This window comes from Saimiri boliviensis, chromosome X, assembly GCF_048565385.1.
Source record: "Saimiri boliviensis isolate mSaiBol1 chromosome X, mSaiBol1.pri, whole genome shotgun sequence".
Lineage (NCBI taxonomy): Eukaryota > Metazoa > Chordata > Mammalia > Primates > Cebidae > Saimiri > Saimiri boliviensis.
This window is the reverse complement of record NC_133470.1, coordinates 60,194,762-60,210,613: the sequence shown is the minus strand read 5'-3', so window position 1 is coordinate 60,210,613 and position 15,852 is coordinate 60,194,762. Positions and strand designations below refer to the sequence as shown.

At 53.6% G+C, this 15,852-nt stretch overlaps 1 protein-coding gene across 3 annotated transcripts in view; it reads right to left on the bottom strand.

Annotated features, from left to right (window-relative positions):
- NLGN3 (neuroligin 3) overlaps window positions 1-15,822 on the bottom strand; it is a 28,118-nt gene extending 12,296 nt beyond the window's left edge. The window contains exons 1-5 of one of the 3 annotated variants that reach the window (XM_003943088.4): window positions 13,257-15,822; window positions 10,090-10,748; window positions 9,391-9,450; window positions 4,726-4,785; window positions 2,909-3,058 (exon numbers count right to left, since the gene is read on the bottom strand). In XM_003943088.4, the coding sequence (XP_003943137.1) occupies window positions 2,909-3,058; window positions 4,726-4,785; window positions 9,391-9,450; window positions 10,090-10,546 (727 nt within the window). In that variant the 5' untranslated portion in view covers window positions 10,547-10,748; window positions 13,257-15,822. The remainder of the gene's footprint in view (window positions 1-2,908; window positions 3,059-4,725; window positions 4,786-9,390; window positions 9,451-10,089; window positions 10,749-13,256) is intronic. The other 2 variants (XM_003943086.4, XM_003943087.4) reach the window with 2 other exon arrangements.
- Between the last annotated feature and the right edge of the window lie 30 nt (window positions 15,823-15,852).

Here is a 15,852-nt window from a genome sequence, read left to right as displayed (position 1 = left end):
GGTCAGGAGTTCCAGACCAGCCTGGCCAACACAGTGAAACCTTGTCTCTACTAAAAATACAAAAATTAGCTGAGTGTGGTGGCGCACAGCTGCAATCCCAGCTGCTCGGAAGGCTGAGGTGGGAGGATTATTTGAACCGGGGAAGTCGAGGCTGCAGTGAGCCATGATCGTGCCACTGCACTCCAGCCTGGGTGACAGAGTGAGACTCTGTCTCAAAAAATAATAATTAATTAAAAAAAGAAAGTGTGAGGTCCTAGTGTGTGGGTTTCCAGCCACCTTCATGGTACCATGAGATTCAACAGAACAGAACAGCTTACAAGAGCCTCATCATGGTATCTGAGGTGATGCAGAAAGACAGAGGGGCAGGGGCAGAATCGTGACATCTCAAGCCTTCCAGATCGTGGGGAGACCAGGGTGAATGGCCTACATGCTCCATATCCAGTATCCCAGTGCCACTGAAGGGGACACAGACTTGGCTGTTTTCAAGGAATATCATTTCTGCAGTTTGAACCCCAAAAAGGTATCTTCCTATCTCACACAGTATTAATTGTAAGCTAAGAGACTGCCATTCTGAACACAGAACTGCACCCAGAAGTGAAATGCAGCCCTGGGGTCTCTGGGATTGGAACTGACAAAGCAATATAGTCAAGAGAAAATTAACGCCGGGCACAGTGGCTCACGCCTGTAATCCCAGCACTTTGGGAGGCTGAGGCGGGTGGATCACCTGAGGTCAGGAATTTTTGAGGCCAGCCTGACCAGCATGGTCAAACCCCGTCTCTACTAAAAATACAAAAATTAGCTGGGTGTGGTGGTGGGCACCTGTAATCCCAGCTACTTGGGAGACTGAGGCAGGAGAATCACTTGAACTCGGGAGGCAGAGGTTGCAGTGAGCCGAGATCCTGCCACTGTACTCCAGCCTGGGCAACAGAGTGAGACTCTGTCTCAAAAAAAAAAAAAAAAAAAAAAAGCAAATTAAAATAAGGCCCTTGAGGTGGGAGGATCACTTGACTCCAGGAGTTCAAGACTGGCCTGGGCAAGAGTGAGATCCTGTCTCAAAAATTAAATAAAAATGAAATAAAATAAAAGGTCATGTTCCCTAACTAGCCATGGAATAAGCCATGCCTAACTGCTGGTTTAGCACCCATGCCTACAGACCTGATGAACGGCCTACACTCCCACTGAAATTCTTCCTCCAGGAAGAAGTTGGTTTCTTCATACCGTTACAGGGCTGCAGGCCTTGGGGGAGCATGAGTGGGGCCCTGTGTGCTTAGTCACCCTGTCTGAGGCACTCATTTACCTCAAGACCTTGGCCATAGATAGGCGTGGGTGGTCACCAAGGAAGGTACAGAGTTCAGGGGTGGCCTAAATGACTGACACAAGCTTGTGCACAGCAGAGAATGTGGGGTGGGGGGGAGGTGTATGGGTGCATATGAGGAGGCATTTGGCCAATGAGTACGTGTGCACGGGCGCATGTGTGTGATGGGTGCGAGTGTGCAGGGGGACAAGCATAGAGAAAGTCCAAGGAGTGTGTACATGCACATATATGGGGTACGGAAGTGTGCAGGGACTGGCGGGATGCGGTTGGGCGTGGGTAGTGATGTGTGTGCATGTATGGATATGGGTGCAGCCCCATGTACACAGATGTGTAGGTATTTGTGAGGTGGTGAGGGGGAAGTACACGGGTATGTGCCGGGTGTACATACGCATGGAAGAGTGTGCACATGTCTATGCATGCATATGTGTGTGTGTGGGGGTGTACGTGTAGGGCAATGACATAAGGGCAGTGCATGGGATGTGTGTAGATGTGGATGTGGTGTGTGTGTGGTATTTGTGTGTGTGTGGGGGTGGGACATTGTGGACAAACAGGTAAGAGCATATGTGTGTAGGGAAGGGGAATGCTGGTTTGTGTTTCTGAGGAGATAGTGAGGGACAGGTGTGTGTGTGTGTGTGTGTGTGTAGTAGATATGTGAAGTGGATGCGGAAGTGGGATGTGCAGGGGATATGGGCGTGTGTGGGTATGTGTGGGAGGTGGGTGGAAGGAATATTTATGTCCATTTAAGGTGTATACGTGTGGAGTTTGGATGTGGATGTGGATGTGCAGGGTGTAAGATTTTGTGTGGGCTGTAAATATGGGGGTAGAGGAAAGTGTGAGTGTGGGTGTATACTTGTCATGTGTATGGGTGTATGTAGATGTGGAGACGTGGGGAGAAGTATATGAGCATGTGTGTGTGTATATGCAGAGGGTGAGGGCCATCTGCGGGGTGCAGACGTGGAGCACATAGACTGTGTGGGTATGCGGGTAGGTGGGTATGTGGATATGTGCTTGAGAGAGGCTATGTGCATGGAGTTATCTGGAGTGCTGGGAGAATGTGTTTATGTGTGAGGGACCTGGAGATGTGAATATGGGGCTAGGTGTGTGTGCTTTGTGGGGGTGAGTGAGAAATCACCATCTGTCTGCAGGTGCATGGGTGGGGTGGATGTATAGACACGAGAAGATAAATAAATAAGTATGTGGCCATGGAGTGGACTGGAAGAATATCTGTGCATGTGTGGGTGTTTAGGGACATGGGGTGAGAGGGTAGAGGTGAAGACAGGACAGCAAAAAACTGGAGCATCTTACAAAACTCAGCCAAATGAAAATCTGGGAGCAAAGAACTGGCTTGGGATCTGAGAGAAGGTGTGAAGTTTGAATTGAATTTCCAGTGGCATCTAGACCTTCCAAGAAAGGGCCTGGGGATAGGGGGAAGCCCTCAGCATTTGAGTAGGGGCCAGAAGATAACACCATTTTGACTGTGGTTATTAGCACCAGCTAGAGAAGCAAGGCTGTCTGTTTTTAAATTCCCCAGCATTCTTTCCTCCTCCCTTGAGAAGCCAGTCTTCCTTCCAGGCACCAGGCAGGGAACCATACCTAGCACTCCAACCCGATAGTTGAGGGTGATGACGATGACATTGCCATAACTGGCGAGGACGCTGCCATCAATCATGTTGCCTGTCCCTTCCATGTAAGAGCCTCCGTGGATGTAGACCATGACGGGTTTAGCACCACTGTCCCGGATGTCTGCAAGGAGAAGGGGTGAGACACAGGCTGGGTGGGATGCCCTATCTCCCCCACCCCCGATAGCCCGGGAGGACGGGGTGCGGGCAGTAAAGCTATCCCAGGTGCCAGGACACCACCACCATCCCTGAGGGCAGGACTCATGGGGCTGCTCATCCTGGAGCTCAAGCATCAGCCCGAGACAGTGGGACTTCAGTGATGTTTTTAAAGACTCTGGTTTCAAGTGCCTCCCAGCTGAAGGCAGCCAGGCATGTGACACAGCCAGGCTCCGGTGGGCCATGGCTGGGCCCTGGGGGCCAGGGGCAGCAGAAAGAGGAAGGGCTGGTCCTTTAGCCACATCAGGTGAGTCGCTGCCCTGGGCACCCAGGAGTCCTGGGACCTGACATGGCTTTAGAGAGCAGGGGCTGGGGAGCCCTGAAACCCCCAAGACTAGACCAGTTACATGGAAAAACGGCCATTGGCAGCAGCTGGCCCCCCAGTGCAGACAGAGACAAGAGGTGTGGGAATAAAGGGTGGCACAGGGAGAGAACAAGGAAGGATGTGGGGAAAGGGGAGTGAATGGCAGAGATAGGGTGGGGGAACCTTGTTGACGTGATTTCTCAGCCATGTGCCCGTTTCCCCATTCTCCCCGGGCAGACTTAACCAGAAGCACTGGGGATGGGGCAGAACTAAGAATGACGGAGCCTGCTCCCAGTCAGTGCCAAGATGAAGATGGAGCCTCCCCAGAGGCCATTCACCAAGTGGCTACTCCCGAGCCCAGGCGGCATGGCATCAGGGCTGGGGCGGTCAAGAGAAGGCTCCAGGCCTGATCACCTCTGCCCGTAGCCTGTCAGTCTGTGAACTGAATCAATACTCCCCCCAACACCAGCGCGGCCCTACCCATCACCACTGGGCCCCCCTGAGCTGCCTGGCCCCTCCAGGGCAGAAGGGCAGGGCCAGGGCATGGAGGAGGAAGGGAATGCTCTCTGCTGCTGAGCAAACAGAACTTGTTTCTTCAAAGAGGAAGGCTGATCCGATCATCGCCCAAGGATCTTATACCATCTACTGATGGCTGTGGTGTCCTGGCCTCAGCCTGGCATTTGAGCCCAGTCTTTCTGGCCCTGTCTTGAACCTACTGCAGCCCCGGGCCCCAAGACCCTCTCTCTTTCTAGGAGAAGCCTGGGGAGGTTCTGGTGCTGCTTTTCCAGCCCCTTTGGTTGTCACTGCCTCACTCCTCAGTTCACCGTTCGGTGGGGACCCTCTCCCAGAAGCCAGGCTCCCCATGAGACACAGGGGTCTCTTCACCGAAACACAGGTATCTCCTTGCCGTCCCATTGCCTTTGTCCTCTCCCCGCCCTCAGGGGTCCTGCTTTCTCTCTATTCTCCCTGCTGCTCAGAAGGGGCAGGTGCCTCTGAACCACAGAAGATTGGGAAGGGGCGGGGGACCCAGGCAAGGAGGATGTCCTCCCCATGGCTCTGTTTGTGGTCGCCTGCTCCTGCCAGCCATGTCCATCACCCCGGAACTCCCAGTGGCCAACGGGGCCGAAGACAGATGAACAGCCCAACGGCCTTGTACAGGAACAGAAACACACCAACGGACGGACAGACAGACAGACGGGGCTTCTCCCCATCAAGAAGGGGAGGGGCTCTGTGCCATGCACCAGCCGCCGCGCCCTGCAGCCCCCAAATACCTTCATCTTCATCCCCGTCATTATCCGCTAAGTCCTCGCCCTGTTTCTTAGCGCCGGATCCTGGGGACCAGACACGGGGAGACACAACAGCACAGAACAGAGAACAAAACAGAGAGAGAATTCAAAAACAGCATGACTGCAGTGTGGCCCAGCAAGCCAGCTCCGGGCCTGGGCCCAGGACAGGCAGGAGGGATGGCAAGAACTGAGGGAATGGGTGGGCTGAGGCCCAGACCTTCATCAGGATGATGGTGTTGCAGGCCCCTGCTGTGCTGGCCTCTCTGCACTGCCCTGCCCCACTTCCTCGTCCCCAACAGCCCATCTCAACCAACTACCTTTCCAGTGAGGAAGGAGGTAGCAGCAGGTGGGCCAGGGCACCGAGCCAGAGACCCGCTCGGGGGAAGGATTCATCCTGGGTGGAAGGGGCTGCTCGGGTGTACACAGGCAGGTCGAGCTGGAGAGCAGGGTCAGGTACTGAGGGTGAGGGGCGACACTGCCAGCAAGTGTGGAGGTTGTGGATACGGGGTACTTAGGGCAGAGATGTGTACAGGGACCCCAGGCCTGAGCTCCTGGGGCCCAGTGGGCAGGCTCAAGCTGGGCCTCAGCTGACCCTGATTCCCACAGGAGAAAATGGGAGATGAAGCTTTCCCTCTGGCCTTCCTTGTTGGAGCCCCTGCTCTGGTTAATGGCAAATGGGGTTCCTGCCCACAGGAACCAATGTTGAGAGCAGCAAGCATTGCTCTGAGATGTAGAGAGCCAGAGAGGGAGAGAATAAAGGGGAAGAGGAGAAAGGGATGGTGAGAGAAGGAGAGAGAGAGAGAGACAGAGAGAGACAGAGAGAGACAGAGAGAGAGAGAGAGAGAGAGAGAGAGAGAGAGAGAGAGAAGAGAAACAAAGAGATAGGAATAATGGTCACAGCTCCAATCATGTACTGAATATTTACCATGTGCCAGACACTCTACTTCTGCCATATTGTTTGATCCTTACACCCCAGTGAGATACGTCCTATCCTTATTCCTGTTTCACTGATGGGGAAACTGAGGTTCAGAGAGGTAAAGTGACTTGCTCAAGATCACACAGCTAGGAAGTGCTAGAGGTGCGATTCAAACCCAGGTCTGCTTGACTCCAAAGCCCATGGTCTTTCCACTGCACCATGCCATCTTTCTGGGGGTGGGGAAGGGGGAGGGGAGGGAGGAAATAGATGAGAAAAGCGGTGGAGCATGGAGGGGAGGGGAGAGAAGGGGAAAGGAGGGGAGAGAAAAAAGAAGAGACTAGAGGTGAGAAGGGAGACATTTAGGATCTGGGGCTAAGCTGGCATACATTCTCCTTCCTGTTCTAAGGAGGCTAGAAGTGCAGCCTGGCGATGGCTGTGGAGGGAGAGGCCCAGCTGCCTGGATGCTGGTCAGTGTGTGGAAACAGAGGGGACTGTGCTGGCACCCCAGGGCTTGCCCTCTTGCATCTGTGGCATCAGATACCCTCAGCCTGAAGGGAGCAAAGAGCCCTTTTTCCCAGCCAGTCTGGACTCTGATGACCAGGTTTTCTTTTTTTTTTTGAGACGAAGTCTCACTCTGTCACCAGGCTGAAGTGCAGTGCCCGGCTCACTGCAACCCCCACCTCCCGGATTCAAGCAATTCTCCTGCCTCAGCCTCCTGAGTAGCTGGGATTACAGGTGTGTGCCACCATACCCAGCTGACTCTTGTATTTTTAGTAGAGACAGGGTTTCACCATGTTGTCCAGGATGGTCTCAATCTCTTGACCTTGTGATTCACCTGCCTCGGCCTCCCAAAGTGCTGGGATTACAGGTGTGAGCCACCGCACCCGGCTGATGACTAGATTTTCTTATAGCCATTCATCAAAACAGGAACTGCCCTCATCCTACAAAATGGCTTTTCAACTAGGACCAGAGCCCAGCCCTAGGGAGAAATTGCCTCTGGCTCCCTGAACTTCCAGTGGCACCTACCGTCTTAACACACTAGCTCAACACCTGCCAGTGCTGTCGTCAGAAACCCAAGGGAACATGGGTATCATCCCTCACACCATGGACAGCCTACCAAACGGAAAGGAATGGTTCACCCTCACACACAAATTCCTTCCAACTGGGGGAGATGGGGCAGGTCTTCCCCAGGCAACCTTTCATTTTCCATCATCCCTGACTTAGAAGACAGGTCCCTTGTGAACCCCTCTGAGAGTGTCCCTGGGTCGCTGCATTGTCCCAGCCTCCTTTGCACAGATGCCTCTGCTCCTTCAGCCTGGCACTTGCTGAGCAGCTCCTAGATGTCATGCCTGTCACCAGGCCAGCCTGACTGCTGACCACCATCCCCAGACCCTGCTCCGCTTTGGGATCCCAGACAGGCCGGCCCTCAGACCTTTGCACACCACAGTACTAATGACCCTCAGGGATGGGTCTCACTCAAGAGGCGGGATTTGTCGCTCTTCCAAATGACCACCAGGTCCTGGGTAGGGAACTAATTTGAACAGCGAAATGACCAAATGCCCTCCCTCACACTGTCTGGAACCCACATCCTGACGGGTCCCTGGGACTTAGGGAAACCAACTGAGGTTTTTTTTTTTTTGTTTTTTTTTGTTTGTTTTTTTTTTTTTTTTTAGATGAAGTTTCTCTCTTGTTGCCCAGGCTGGAGTGCAATGGTGTGATCTCGGCTCCCTGCAACCTCCGCCTCCGGGTTCAAGTGGTTCTCCTGCCCCAGCCTCCCGAGTAGCTGGGACTACAGGTGCATACCACCAAGCTTGGCTGATTTTTCTTTTTTTGTATTTTTAGTAGGGACAGGGTTTCACCATATTGGCCAGGCTGGTCTTGAATTCCTGAACTCAAGTGATCCACCTGCCTCGGCCTCCCAGAGTGCTGGGATTATAGACGTGAGCCACCGCGCCTGGCCAAACCAGCTGAGTTTTAATACAAGGCTAGGAGCTTCTTCAGAACGGTGATTAGACCTTCAGTCATTTCTAAGTCTTTCCTCTACCTCACATCCCACCACATGCCAACAACACCTAGCACATGGCCTTGCTCACAGTCAGCAATCACGATTGTAAATGTGCGTGTTTGAGCGGGGGCTTCCAGTCTTCTCTCTGGCCACTGTCAGGGCTGGACTGGACAGCCCAAGGATCTTACTGGAAGATCATTCTTCCTAAGAAACAGTCAATGTGAATGTTTTCTCCTCTCCTGCAGGTTTAAGAGACCTTCTTCCTGAATTCATTTACAGGCTAATGGGGTGCTAAGGCCAGAACTGTCCCCTACCACCCTCAGATGTGGAAGCAGAGGTTCTTGAAGGAAAAGGCTTGCCTAAAATCTCACTGTGAGTTGGCAGCAGAGCTGGGACTCAGGCCTTGTGCTTCCCAGACCTGTACTCTTTCTTTAGCACCATGATGCTTTGGAATTCATGTGAGAAACGTCAATTGCCTACAGTGTGTGAGGTCCTGGGTGGTGAAATACTATCCCTAGAGCAGCAGGTCTCACTCCACGCCCTGGTGTGCATTAGAAGCACTCAGGGCTCATGTTCAACATGTAGGTTCCCGGGCTCTGCCCCCAGAAATTCTTATTCAGTAAGGAGCACCCCATCCCAGGAATCCTGACAACCCCATTCTGAGAAACCCTGCCCTAGGACATCAAAGGAAAACAAACTCCCAGCTTGCCAGAGGGTTGTAGGAACCAAGCTGTGATTTTCCACCTGTTCCTTAGGCTGTTACTGTTCCAGCTCGCTCCAGCCCAGCCACATCTCCCATTGTTTTGAGTTGGGGAGATGGGAATGAGCAGATGGGAGCTGCTTCCGTGTGCTACAGTGGAAAGAACACGCCCTGAGGGTCAAGAGACCCAGGTTTTGGTCCCAGCTCTGCCACAGACCAGCGACGGGGGCCTTGAGCAGCAGCAAGTCACTCCCCTGGGCCTGTTTCCTCATCTGTAAAATTGGGATACTGATTCCTGCCTTAGACGCTTCCAGAGATGTAGGGAGGATTCTACAAGGTAAATGCCAAGGCACTTCACAGAGAACATAAACTGGTATTCCAACAGGAAGAATTCTTATACAGGGGGAGAAACAACTCTCAGCATGAGGATAAATTTAAAATTCAGAATCTTGTGCCTCCTTTGGAGTGCATCGTTCCCAGAGGCCCACAAGTTCTGCCCCCACAGCAGCCTGGGTCTATCAGCTACACTCTGGCCAGAGGTGGTGGCTGGGAGGCAGAGGTGTGTGTGGCAGGAGTTACTAAACCTGTGTACACGTGTTTGATCTAAGCTTCAGGGTGGGAGAATTGAGTCTAGACTTTCAATCCAGGAGAAAGAACACAGAAGGAGTGGTCTTCTGGCTCCACCCACTAGGAAAAGAGTGGAGCCTCTGGCTCCATCTTGGCTTCCTAGTTTCTCCTGAGGTGTCACCGAGAGCCACTGGCTCTGCCTTTGGCACACACTTTAGGGTGGAATTTGGGGCTGGGAAGATTGGAAGAAATAGGGTTGCTGCTTCTGCTCTGAGCCTGCCTTAGGCCACCAAATCCTCCTTGCAAAGCAGCCAGGGCCCTCGGATGAGGTGGCGCTTATGCCTGCTCACCGCCCCCTGAGCCTGGGCTACTTGGAGAAATGCTGGGTCCTGGGGGCAAGGGCAGGTGGGCAGGCAGCCCTCCCTCTCTCTGTCTCTCCCTCCCCGCCGGCTCGCTACCTACCTCCTTTCCTACAAATTTTCTTGTTGGGCTTTCGGGCGCATTCCTTGGAAATCCGCTTTACTGTAAAATGAATAAAAAACTAAAAAATAACAGGAGGCCTCTGCCCAGGGGCATGCACCCCCCCACCCCCCAGGCCCCAAGAGCTGAGCTGCTCTGCAGGCGGCACATGGCAGAGAGCCTGTCCCACCATCTCCTTGTTTCTGTCACTTACCTTAGTGTGACCCCCGCGGGAGGAGGCATCAGCTAGTGAAAGAGGAGGCACCTAAGCATCGCCCACCAGGCTTGCCCCCCGCCCCCCACACACCCAGCTCCCTTGGCCACACACACCTACCACCTTTCGAAGCAGGTGGAATGGCAACAGGGGGGCCTGGTGGAGCCAGCATCCTCCCGCGGGCAGCTGCCAGCCGTGACCCATACTCCCCCAGGGGACCCCCATCCAGCACTGGACCTAGACCCATCAGAGCTCTCAGGCCGGGCCAGGCCCCTCCTGGCAACAGTGTCACTCACACATGGGAGCTCGGACAATGCTGGGAGAGGGAAGAACAGGGAGGGGGGCAGGAGGCCAAGCAGAGTGATGGTTAGAAGCATTTTCACAGACAGACAGATGCATGCTGCAGGGTACACAACCACGTGCAAGCCACAAACACAACAGGGCAGGCGGGAGGCAGGGAGGGCACAGTGCCTGGCCGCAGCACTCACCATCCTCCGTTGGCACATAGACGTTCAGGTAGAGACAGTCTTCGTTGGGCTCCTGGATGTAAGTAGCGACGATATCCAAGTTGGCAGTGAACCAGACTGGCAGCATGACTTCGGGCACAGCTGTGTGGATGTTCTGGGGGCACACTGGGGGAAAGTGTGTGGCGTTCCGGATGCCCGACCAGGATGGGGGTGGTTCAGGGGGCAGGAAGCGTTTCTCGCCGATCGGGGGAGCTGCGTAGGGCACCCCTAGGTATTGGTCCACAGGCCCCAGGATCTCACTGGGCAGTGGTACCCGGGCACCCCTTAGCTTCCCAAAGTGAGTGTTGACTGTGGGTGCGGGGGCCTGGGTACTGGCCCTCAGTGCCAAACTGAGGAACCACAGAGTGAAGCACAGGCTCTGGCCAACCGTGGGCTTGGGGTTCAGGGACAGCGAGGGCGGGCCAAGCCGCAGCCACATGTTCCGGGCAGGGGGACTGGCAGGAAAGGCAGACTCCAGGGTCACAGCATCAGCCCAATTGGCAGCCCCTTCATGGCCACACTGACTTGAACCTCAAAACTGAGCTCTCGAGGGACACCTATAGGTGCCCAGCAACGTAGAGAGCAGGTCGTCCAAGCACCACAGCTTCAGAAAGGGGACACTCCCTCAGGGCCAGACAGGCCTGTGGAAAGAGGGAAGTATGCGTCATCCAAGACAGTCTGGGAGGGCCGCAGAGTTGGTCTTTGGGGGCCCCGCTGGGCTTGGGTTATTCTCTTACAGGTAGGAGAGGTTTCACATGCCCAGGGGCCCAGGGACTCACAGATGATCCACTGCCAGTCGGAACTATTCTATGTGCCTGGCCACAGCTGGAAAATCCAACGGGACTGACAGTGACAGTTGTCGCCACTGCAAGTTCCCGATGCCCAACTTCAACCCCACAGCCAAAGGGCTTCATCAGGGTCAGCTGGAGCCAGAGTAGCATGTGACAGCCAGTGGGTGGAGAGAAACAGAGATGCAGCCCAGGTCCCCCGCATGCTGCTTGAACAGAGCTGTGTAGCCCCTGGGACCTGGTAAGCCCACACAGGGACCTCCACTTCCAGACAGGGTGGGATTGTTAACCTCACTCCAGGACACTAAGGCACAAGAACCGAAAGCAGCAAATTGGCAGAGTCCGACAGAGAGAGTCCCTCACCCTCAGGCAGGGCAGAGGGCAGGAAAGCCATTCACCAGAGTCCCCAGGCCCTCCGGCGACCCTTCTGTACATTTCTCCTCAGCCCTTATTGCTCCCAAACCCTTAAGCCTTGGTCCTTTCAGCTGGGTCTCGCTTAATTCACACTGAATTCCAGAAGTGAGGCAAAAAGAGTTCTGCCTAGCACCCTAGACTTTGTGGATGCTCGTCCGGTGTATTATAAAATAAACAACGGAGTGTGGGGTATACATATTCAGAGACTCATAGAAATAAACTCACAAAGATTCAAAGAGGGAATGAGAGAGACCAAGCCAGGATCATAGACAGGGTGATATTCACTCACAGAGACATACATTCCAAACCCACAGAGATCCCCTCATATAGTCCCACATTCTGAGACAGAGTGCCTCACACAGCCAGAGCCTCACAGAGTGATACATTCAGAGACACACACAGAGACTTACTGAAATATAATCACACATACCCGCATAGGTAAATATCCAGACACATGCAGCATAATGGTGACACATAGGTGGAGACAGAAACAGAAATAGCAACACACTCAGACACACACAGGCCTTCTGACACAGTTACACAGTCAACACATAGACACAGGCACACACATACTCCCGCATGCTCCTGCACACACACGCACACCACATGCACATTTAGTTTTCCTCCATTTCTCCCGCCTTCCGAGATTGCAGGCCTGCTCCTTTAAGAACTGGCTGAAGGGGTGGGGGAGGGAGATCGGGAACGCCCGGCAATCGGCCACCACGAGAGGGGAATGAGAATGTGTGTGTGTGTGTGTGTGTGTGTGTGTGTGTGTGTGAAAGAGGCAGAGAGAGAGAAGAAAAAGGAAGAGGAGGGAGGGCGGGTAAAGTGGCTAAAGGGGTGGGGGCTCAGAGGAAATGAGGAAATGGGGAGCAAAGTATGGGGGGGAAGATCCCAGACACTGCCCAGAATGCACCCGGGTCGGGGGAGGAGGGGAAGGGGAAGGAAGGGTAGGAGTAGGGAGGTGGGGCAGGAGGGAGTGGGTGGGTGTGTGTATGGGGGGGGATAGTCCGCAGCTGAGTTCACACAATCCCCCCATTCACCGTCTCCATGGCAACTCCGGGGCACAGACCGCTCATTCACACGGCTTCTCCGCCAGCAACCCCCCCATTAACCCCCTCGGTGCCGCCCCCACCTCACAAATTCCATTAACCCTTTCGGGATGCCTCCAATAACCCTTCGGCGCCAAATGCCAAATTCTCCTTTGAGTCAATTCCCTGCAGCCCCTCCTCCGTGAACACCTAGACAATCGGACCGACCCCCAAACGCCCTCTGTACCCTAGGACCCACTGTGAATCCCCAAGGCCAAGATCTCCATCCTGGTCTAACTTGCAATTTGGGAGAAGACAAGGGGAGGCAGCAATGCCAGGCATGAGAATGGCATCTGGGGGTACTTTTGGGGCTGCAGCAGTGTTGGGCACCGGGCATTGTGCGGGAATGGACCAATATTGAGAACTGCAGTATTGGGGGCTAAGAGGGTTTGGAATGGATTGGGGGATGGAGTTGCACTGGAATGGGGGAGGATAGGATAAAGGCCTCCATTGGGTGGGGGGGCTGCAGAGGGTGGGGGAGGGAGCCAGGCTATGAGATGCTATGATGGAAGGGGGATGGGGCTGCACTGCAGGGGAGGGGGGACTGGCAATGTTCAATCCCGGGATGGGGCTGGGGGCCCTTGATAGGGGTATTTTGATGAGCATGCGGGATGGGCTGTGGAAATAGAGGGACCATGGGCGGGAGGATGAGAGGGATGCAGGATTTAGGGAGGAGGCAGAGGACAGAACAGAAGCGGGGGAGGATTGGGGGGTCAGGGGTGCCGACGGAGAACATGGGGTTGAGAGGGATGGGGGCCACTGGCTGGGGAGTGGAGGAGCCTGGGATTGGGAGGGGTTAGGATGGGGGCAAGGTATGGGCAGCTAGAGGATGAGAGACCGGGGCAGGCGGCCTCACCTGTTCCCCGGGCTGCTGCAAGCGACTGAACCGGGCCACGGACCACCCATATCGCCTCCAGGCCAAGGGCTCCGCACCCGAATCCCCGAGATCAGCTCTCCGGCAGCCTGGCTGCTGTGCCCGCGCACCGAGGGGGCGCGCTGCGCGTGCCCGGACACGGGGGGGCGCGGTCCCTGCCATTAACTCCTTTTGTGCCAGAGATGGCTCAAGTCCTGGGGCATGGCCCAATTCCCCCCATGCTCAGACACGTTCCGCTCCCTCTCTCTCTCTCATGCGCGCACACACACACACCTCAGATTGCAAGCTATCAGACAGGTGATCTTCCAGGGCAGCTTGCCAAAACTACCTGCAAAGCTTGAGACCTTGACCCAAAGGGAGAAACTGAGGCACTGCCTGCAGGAACCCTCAGTCATACTACACAAAAACACCCCCACCTCAATCAGCATCCCTCATCTTTCAGCACCAGCACTACCCAGACAGCAACCATTGGAGCCACTCTGCTCTCATCCTGTCACTCTCCCAAAGGTCAATGCTGTTCCCTTCTGCTGCTTCTGCTGGGACATGTCAGACTCAGACTGTCAGCATGCCAGTTGTCTGCCCATTTCAGTCTCTCCCCTCCAGGCTCAGTGTCTTTGTGTCTTGTGGTTTTGTACATGGCGCACCTGTCATTTAGCAACACCCAAGCCCCTCTTAATGCCCCTCATCCCAGCCAAGCCTGTACGCCTGTGGCTCCTCACAATGTTGATGTCAGGATAGAATAAGTGAGAAGAAAGCTTCAGTCATGTTTGCCTTTACACTGTCAGGGAGTTCCACTCCTTGTGCACGCAACTCTTAAATTTGCTAAGTCCCATATAAGCAAGGGCTTCGTGGGCCTTAAAGAGGGCTTTTGTTTTATTTTTTATAACTTGGGTATTGATTGGTGCTCCTCGTTTTGCCAGCACACTAGACACTTCCCAGTAATAGGGTGCAACTATGGCTTGCATATTATCCTTAAGTTGTCAAATCATCTTGTACCACCCACTCACAAGGCTGAGGCTGATCCTCTTCCAACCCTAGCTAGGCAGGGCAGAAGATTCCATTGTAGTAAACGAGTTGGCTCTCCTGGACAGCCTTGGATCTAAAGCTCAAACCAGAAAGCAACAGGGCAAGGATGGCCCTGCCACGGCTTCAAATATGACTCTGGGGCAACAGTTTTGAGTTTTCTCTACTGTAAAATGGGAGCGAGCAACAGTCATCCTGGGTAACTGCCAAGGTGGGTCATTTGAGAACAGGCAGTTCTGGCAGCAGGGCAGAGAGAAAGCGTGCTTATTTTTACTGGTCTCTTCCTCCTAGGACCAAACGGTCCTTCCACCACCTATTCTATGATGGCACATGTCAATGGAGGGCCATTTTTCATTCAGGAATGTGACTCTCAAGAGAAGTTCTGTCCTACGAAAGGTACGCCACTTGGTGCACGATGGGGACCACACAGATGACAAGAAGGGTAGACAGTGTCTGTCATCTCCACCCTCCCCAGCCTGTTGGAGGCCCAGCATCTGGGGTGCTGTGGAAGAATAAACAGGTTCTATTGACGACTCCCCTGGCCTAATGGCCTCTCCTCAATCCCAGTGGTATATCCCCCATGGAGGAAAGCTGTAAAGAAGCTGCAACATTTAGTTAAGAAGATTCACTGCTCCTTCTTAAGAGACTAAGGGGCTTGATGTGGTGGCTCATGCCTGTAATTCCAGAACTTTGGGAGGTTGAGGTGGGCAGATCACCTAAGGTCAGGAGTTTGAGATCAGCCTGATCAACATGGTGAAACCCCCGTCTCTACTAAAGATACAAAACGGCTCATGCCTGAAATTCCAGCACTTTAGGAGGCCGAGGTGGTTGGATCATGAGGTCAAAAGATCAAGACCATCCTGGCCAATGTGGTGAAACCCCATCTCTACTAAAAATACAAAAAATTAACTCGGCATGGTGGCACATGCCTGTAGTCCCAGCTACTCGGGAGGCTGAGGTAGGAGAATTGCTTGAACCCGGGGGGTGGAGGCTGTGGTGAGCTAAGATCGTGCCACTGCACTCCAGCCTGGCGACAGAGCAAGACTCTGTCTCCAAAAAAAAAAAAAAAAAAATCAGCTGGGCGTGGTGGAGCATGCCTGTAATCCCAGCTACTCGGGAAGGTGAGGCAGGAGAATCACTGGAACCCAGGAGGCAGGGGTTGTAGTGAGCTGGGTAACAAGAGCAAAATTTTGTCTCAAAAATAAATAAATAAATAAATAAATAAAAAAAAAGAGACTAAGGGTCTATACCTTAATATGCTGCCATGTTGGAGAAGAGGAAGAGGGGGTAGCAATCCAATTAGAATTAAGAAATTTAGAGTGTAAGGTAAACAGGGGAGATGACTGGAATAGAATGAAGACTCTGATTTGTTGGTCCAGCCCCCAGCATTGTCCAGAAAGACCACCCTTCCCAGACATGCAGAACTCACACACTCCCTTTGCAAAGAAGCTCTGTGTATTGGGTGCAACAGCTCTGGGGTCTCTATATAAATAATATACAAAACCCAACAGCTCAATGCCTCACATTAACAAAAATACTAAAAACTTATTAAAAA